This window comes from Lepisma saccharinum, chromosome 3 (genome assembly GCF_977018435.1).
Source record: "Lepisma saccharinum chromosome 3, izLepSacc3.1, whole genome shotgun sequence".
NCBI lineage: Eukaryota > Metazoa > Arthropoda > Insecta > Zygentoma > Lepismatidae > Lepisma > Lepisma saccharinum.
The window spans coordinates 28396331-28404099 of record NC_139231.1 but is presented as its reverse complement, the minus strand read 5'-3'; the positions used below and the strand labels follow the sequence as shown (position 1 = coordinate 28404099).

At 37.8% G+C, this 7769-nt stretch overlaps 1 protein-coding gene across 1 annotated transcript in view; it reads left to right on the top strand.

The window, feature by feature from the left end:
• Positions 1–5337: 5337 nt before the first annotated feature.
• LOC145985501 (von Willebrand factor A domain-containing protein 5A-like) overlaps positions 5338–7769 on the top strand; it is a 52354-nt gene continuing 49922 nt past the window's right edge. The window contains exons 1-2 of the mRNA XM_083119569.1: positions 5338–5688; positions 6224–6405. Of these exons, the coding sequence (XP_082975695.1) occupies positions 5344–5688; positions 6224–6405 (527 nt within the window). The 5' untranslated portion in view covers positions 5338–5343. The remainder of the gene's footprint in view (positions 5689–6223; positions 6406–7769) is intronic.

Below are 7769 nucleotides of genomic sequence, written 5' to 3'. Positions count from 1 at the left end.
TTCCAATAAACATATAAGTTCAGGTCTATATTCATCTATTAATTTCACCAGATTTTGCTTTCTTGCTTTCAGTGATCTTACATTCCAGTGTACCCCCACGAACGTTTTCCATTATTTTTTCTTACACACACTAAGGTGTCTCTCCAAAAATTTCCAAATCCTAAATAATTTTCTGCACTTGGCCATTTATTTGAGAGCATTCTGTTAGTATTTCTTTTATGCTTAATAAGTCACAATTTTTAGTTAATGTTGCCATAAGTTTTGCCATTAATTGTAACAAATTATTCATAAGATCCTTCTGAGATGTAATGTGAGGAAAGTACACAATTCTTCATTGTTACAGATTCCGATGTTCACCTCCTGCATGCTTCTGTTTGTATTATCAACATCTTCCTCATTATTCCTTGTCTGAATTACAGTTCCTGTAGACTTTCCATTTAATTGTTTTTGATTACTTTGTAATTTCTTTAGAGTACCTTTATTTGATTCTCCTTGAGAATTTCCACCATTATAATTCTTTGTTTGCAAATAGGAATTTAGTCTGAAATTTTTTCCAAATTTATTCTCAAATCTGGAATAGTCTCTATGACCTTCTGGAGAAACCCTTTCCCACAAAACATTTTCCAAGTATGTGTCTGATTTTCTTTCACCCCAATCACTTAAGGCTTCAAATCTGTTTCGTACCTTTATGCTATTTTCTACAACAGCCATCCTTCTTGTATCAGTTTCGCTTGTTTGAATTGTCCAGTCCCGATTAGCCTTACTGTGCATAAAATGGACTTACAACACCAAATCAACCAACCGTAGATCCTTAGATTTTAAGTTAATTTGAAAAATATAAAATCCGGCAGCCATTTTTTAAAAAAATCAGAAATAAGTTGTCATATTTTCAGAAGGAATGAAAAAGTCATCAATTTTATTTCTGGGTAAGTTAGATCATATTAGTTCATTATGAAAATACTTGTGTTAGTGTTGCACCATTTCCCTATCAATGATAATGGAAGTTTTAGTAAACCACGTTTTCGGGAAAAAGAAAAATAGAAAATATTATTTTATTAATGTATTAGTGTACTATAACATAAGTGTGAAATGTTGAAATATTTTTTTCTGGAATCCTTATTGTTTGTTAACATTGTTGTGAAGTTTAAAGAAATTTGAAAAAATTATAAGAGGGATAGAATTATTTCTCCAAGACAGCACAGCTCATACTTGGTTGAGTTGAGGTTTTAAGTGCACTTTATGCACAGTAAGGCTAATCGGGACTGGACCTACGGTTTAAAGTGGGATCAGAACCACTGTGCCATGTGCCTCCACTGGGTATGGAACCCGGGACCCCTTGATTACAAGGCGACAACACTACCACTGTGCCATCGGGGAGGCCCAGATCATACTTGGAGGCTATGTGAATGGAATAAAGGATGAATCACTGAAATTTCGAGGGGCTATAAATATGAAACCAGGCAAGTGAAAAAAAAAGTAGTTTCTCACCATCATGGAAGGATGAAATGTGTCGATTTTCATCAAAATTTTAGACCACGAGTACCATGGTCTGGTTAAATTGACATGAAATGACAGATAAACCTTTCAAATTTACTCAGAAGAGACACAGATTTCTAAGCACTAAAGCACATTTAAAACACAGATTTCAAAAGATTAAACAAATTTGAACAAAAAAATCATAAAACGAAGGCATGTGTTTTTTTCAACATTTAATAATTTTGTTTCAAAATCATGGCTAGAAGTTAGTTGGTACTTGTGTGTGGTTGCACGTTAGGTATGGATTCATATGTCTCTGAATATTACTTATCTTTTAAGGTCTTTATTCAAGAAGGGCTTTAAATATACTGGTATCTGATTGTTCTTTCTGTGTCAAAGTAAAGCTCTTCTAGTCAAGTGAAAATATCTGCTGGAAAATACAGGACCAGCAGTCTCCCCTTTCCGCGGAAGCTTTCGTATGAATCATCCAGTGCATTCTTTATCTTTCAATAGGCAGGCAGACTGTCTACCAGCAGGGAGGAATGTGCAGGTAATTCTTGGAATTAGGCTTGAATTCCATTCGATGTCAGGTCAAATAGTATGCAATGTAAGCACGGTGTTGTTTCGCACGGTGTTGTTTCGCACGATAGTCATTTTCTTGTTTGATTGCACGGTTTCCTATCTCATCGCAATGAGGGTGTTGTTTCGCACGGCTGCACCAGGCGAACAATAAGCATAGAGGAATTAAAGATTAATGGAATGAACACCAGGTGTTTGTTTGGTATTGATGATGGGGCGAACACCTGTTGTTTGGTAGTCACGGTATAAAGAGGCATGCTGCTGTCATGCTTGGTTATTCTGCTGTGAGAAGGAATTGTGAGAAGTTCTCGTCATCGCAATGGAGTGTATAAAATCCAAGAGGGGCAGTCCTGTCTTACTGTTTGAGGGATACCAGTACAACCTGCAGAGAAAGAACCAACCGTATGGGTACTTATAATTTTTTTATTATTATTATTATTATTATTATTGATCTTATGTTTTAAAGAAATGAACTTGGCATTAATGTTTTCTTTTTTTGCAGTTGTGCATAGACAGTTAGACTAAAGATGGAAAATGAAATCATCACCTTGGAGAGAGATCACGACTGCATTCCAGATGTGGCAGCTTGTGAGATCAGAAAACGACTTGCGAACTGCAAAAAGAGAGTGCGGGAGAGAAATATTAACGCCGGTATCAACCATTTTTAAGGAGGAAATGGCTGTGGGCGTTAACTAGGGACTTGATTTAGTGACCACCGTTCCAGTATACAGTAACCGCAAAGGAGGTTTGAACGCTGTCAGGAGGAAAACCCTGGCAATACACCAAGAAACACCTACCCCAGCCAATGTATCTGTCCCTCCCGATGTTCTACGTTTCGAAGATGAAACCTCGTTTTTGCAGTTTGACAAAGTGGAAGGAGAGAAACGATTATTATGTTTCGGATACGAGGGTATGGCAGCCGCACTATGGGGAAGCAAAGAATGGTTTCTGGACGGAACATTTCAAAGTTGTTGATTTTCGCAGTTGTACACAATACATGCAGATCTTGGAAGCACACTTGACTGCACAGCAGTTGTTCCCGTTTTGTATGCATTGCTCCCGGACAAAACCCAGAGCACCTACAGTCAACTGTTTTCTTTTGGGAAAGCCTGGTGTGGTGGGTACCAGCCAAAGGTGATCAAGGTTGAACAAGCAGCTATAAACTCGCTAAAAATTACATTCCACAATGCCCAGGTGTCAGGATGTAACTACCACTTCGGCCAGAGTATTTGGCGAAAAGTTCAGAGCCTAGGTCTCTCCGAGGAATACAAAAATAACAAAGATATACGCCACCATATCAGGATGTGTTCATCTCTGTCATTGATACCTAGGGAAAGTATTAGTGATGGATGGCTGATCGTTATGGAAGATTGTCCAACGGGAGAGAAAAGTGAACTGTTTAACGATTACTTTGTACAACAATGGCTAGAAAACCCAAACATTCCGTTAGAGACATGGAACTGCTACGGTCAGAGACACAGAACCAACAATGCTGTCGAGGGTTGGCACCACAAATTAAACTCAACAAACTCCAGGAGTTCTCTGCACATATTTTTGCTTGTAAAGGAACTCAAGGATAACGCTGCAGCGGCTTTCAATTGTTTCAGAAGAATTGAGATTGAAGGTAATCATCACAAAAAAAAAAGGAAAACGACGTATATTAAACTTGACGCCAGTATAAAATCTATCCAGGAAAATCTGGCAAGGAGCGGTGACCTTAAAACCTATTTGAGAAGATTGTGCTACGTGCAAAAGTTATGTTAGTGTTTCCTATAAGATGTGTTCTTCTTGGAACAATACATTGGAAAGAAAATATAAATAAATCTGTTTTTAACATTCAATTTAGTTATTCTGTTTGAGAAGATTGTGCTACATGCAAAAGTTATGTTAGTGTTTCCTATAACATATGTTCTTCTTGGAACAATACATTGGAAAAAAAATATAAATAAATCTGTTTTAACATTCAATTTTGTTATTTTTTTCTAAGTCATTTTTGTTTCCAAATTGAATAACAGTATTCATTAATGCTTTGCATCAAAGAGCTTATTAGTGTCTTTATTTTGTTTTCATTTGTGGTTATTTTCATTCCTCATATATTTTGATTTTCATTCGATTAATCTTTAATTCCTCTATGCTTTCTGTTCGCCTGGTGCAGCCATGGGAAACAACACCCTGATTGTGATGAGATAAGAAACCATGCAAACAAACACAAAATCAAAGTCGTGCAAAACAACACGGTGCGAAACAACACGCAATCATGTAAGCTACAATGGGAATAAGACATTATCAAAAAAAGGGAAATATTATTTTGGCTGAAGGAACTTTATAATAATTATTCATGAAAACAAAAATAAATTGAATTTAATCCTATCTCTTCGCGTCTCAATCAGCCCCGCCATTACCATCACTCTGCAACGCCCTCCACACGCCCTTACCCTTCATCACCCTCCATCGCCCTCCACATGCCCTCAACCTCAACCCCCCTCCACATGCCCTCACCCTCCACTGCCCTCAGCCTTCGACATCGCAGTCGCCCTCACCCTCCACTGACCTCACCCTCTGACATCACTCTTGCTGTCGCCCTCCACCACCCTCACCCTCCGAGATCACAGTTGCCCTCGCTCTCATCTGCCCTCACCTTCCGAGATCGCAGTCGCCCTCACCCTCCGAGATCGCAGTCGCCCTCACCCTCCACCACCCTCACCCTCACAAGTTTTCCAGAGGGTGAGGGTGAGGTCTGTCCTCTTGAGGGTCACCCTCCGGAGGGTGAACACCTCTGTCCAGCACTGGCTGACTGCCAGAATGCTGTCTGGCACTCTAGTGCAAACTGAGTGCATGCAAAATGTTGCAAGCTTGACATGATAATATTTCACACTTAACACAAACATTGATTTATCATACACCTTCAGCTAACAAATTCCACTTGAATCACTGGTTGTAGAAATGTATGATAATGGTGCTTAAGTATGATTTTTTTTTACGATTTACCAAGTATTCATCACTGACATTCCATCATAAATGACTGATCTTAAAGCCACCCCAGATTTTTCTGACTTATGAGTAATGATCAATGCAACTTGCATCTAAAAAAAAACGCATAGTTCTTTCTGATGGCGTAGTAGAATTGCCATCACTCAAGGGCCCCCAGGGTTGACACCCAGTAGAGGTGCATAGTGGTTGAGATTCTGCTTTAAACTGTAGCAAGACAAATAGAATTAATGTGATTCATGTATTTAATTTCTTCTAGGTCCAGATAAACAAGGAGTATAGAAAATGCCACCTTACACCATGGCTTTTATTTCTGGATTGTTCAAAGAGCGTACCATAAAGGAGGATCCCCTATGTCCAATACCACTGCAGTATGTCAGCGTGTCAGTCAAAGTTGTAGATTTTGTGGCTGAAGTTATCCTAGAGCAACAATATCGGAATGACGAAGAAACGCCAATTGAAGCTATCTACATATTTCCACTTGATCATGACTCCGCAGTCCACACTTTTGAAGCAGACATAGATGGAAGGCAGCTTGTGGGAGTGATCAAAGAGAAGGAAGCAGCAATGAAAGAATATGAAGAGGCATTGAAACATGGACAAGTAGCTGCTATACTACAGCAAATCAAGACAGAGATTTTTAAGGTAAGCATCCCCTGTTCTTCATGTATGCATTACAGTGGCATTTAAAAATTATTGAGCAATTTGGAAGCAAAATTTGATAACCCACAAAACTACGAAACTGAGAGAAACGCAAGCTAAAGTTCACCCATTGTGGCTTCTGTATTACCCAGAGGTTCCTGTGCATTTTTGCCACTTACTGCTAATGAATAGCCTTGTTCACTAATGTGTAAGCAACAGGAGACTGTGCAGCAACTATATCTAATGCATCTCAAGTTTGAATGGAGTGTGGATTATCAGGTTTTAATCCCAAGCTGCTGGATTATTGCCTTCATTTGTTAGAATATGGACAACTTAATATGTAATTAATTGTCTTAAGGTTCATAATGTCAAAATGACAAAATGAGCAAGACATTACAAAAATGTTCATATCCATGCCATGACAATTTGTCAGTGCTGCATAGAATACATTGTATGTGTGTGTGTCTTTTTATGATTGAGATTAGTTTGTAATGTAATTTGGAAATGTACAGTTGTAACTAATAATCTATATGTCAAGGCTCGAATTGGAAATATACCTCCTGGAAAACAAGCATCGGTCAAGATTGCCTACTACACAGAGCTCCTTCCTGAAGATTCAGCTGTTCGTTTCTATTTACCAACCACCATAGCACCAAGATACTGCCCTGCATCAGACAACAGCAAAGCAGCCAAGGCAATAGCAAACATTAAATATACTGAGTGAGTTGCAGATAGATACTTTAGAATAACATAAATTTGTATGATATTTTTAATGCAGACCCACCTTTGTGATGAAATATACTAATATTTTGTGAACCTGTTTTATTTTAGTCCACAAAGGTAGAACATGAGTAATTGCATAAAGAAGAAACTTGATAATTGTGTATGGAAGGACAATCATGAATACACATGGACAGAACACAACCAAAATCCAGACATCAGAGCCTTATTAGTCTTCAAAATGCAGTCCGGAGTGTACTATGAAGAGAGGTTGACATTTTGGTACTTTACAAAGCAGTGGCGCAAGAATGGGGGGTACTGTACCCCCTAAATCCATAAATCCAGTTGTACCCCCTATACCCCCCTCCTTAGATAATTTGACAGAGGCAAGGCACTACTGTTAAAATAACATATTTTCAATTCGCTCAATAAAAAAAGTGCATATTGTTTATGACTTATAAGCATTATCTTCCATACCACCGAAATTCAAACCATGGTAAACTTATTCTACTGCATTGTGCTTGCTACTACTATCCGTGACAAAAATATTAAGCCCTCTGTTTGCGTGCTTGTAAAATTGTACTCTGTGGGTGGAAAAAAGTCAAATATACCTCATTGGAAAGCTTCAAGTATCTATTTTTTAAAAGCACCATCTAAAAATTATTCTTCGTTGCATTTTCGTATTATAATGAAAAATTCACTAAAAAGTGTAATTTTTTCTTCCAGTTTGCAAGAATGGGGAACTTAACATCATACAGTTCATAATCCACATTTGATATAATATTGAGATTTTTTGTACGTGAGGATGGATTGTTTTTGCATCTCTGTGGATGAAGTCAAATACAGATCTTAACTAGATGCTTCAAAAATTGAAATTTTAGACAAACGTGCAATCTTGAAATGCATAATTGCAAATTCAATTAAATTGTAAAAAGCTGTTTATGTGACACATTTGATCCAAATCCAGAAGTTTAACATGTATATCTCAAGTATGACCACAGATATAAATTATTATTGACCACTCCTAATATGGTAAACGCACGGATGACGTATGGCGAGATGCGGCCAATCTCAGACTCTGCGGGCTGCATGTGACTTGCACAGTGTTGCCTCTTCGCTGCATCTACATGGTCTATGCTGCGGGAATACTTTGAGTGCATTCCGTTGGTCCGATCCAAAACATTGTGGCAGTGTAAAATAATGAATAAACAATTTATCATATTATGAATGAAATACATTTTCTTTGTATATTTTAGTTATTGTTATATTTTCTAGCTTTTATCCAATCTTTATACGAACATCATTTTCTCTGTATCATTTTATGCCCCTCATTTAAAAAGAGTAAGTGCAACGATGAGCTTGAT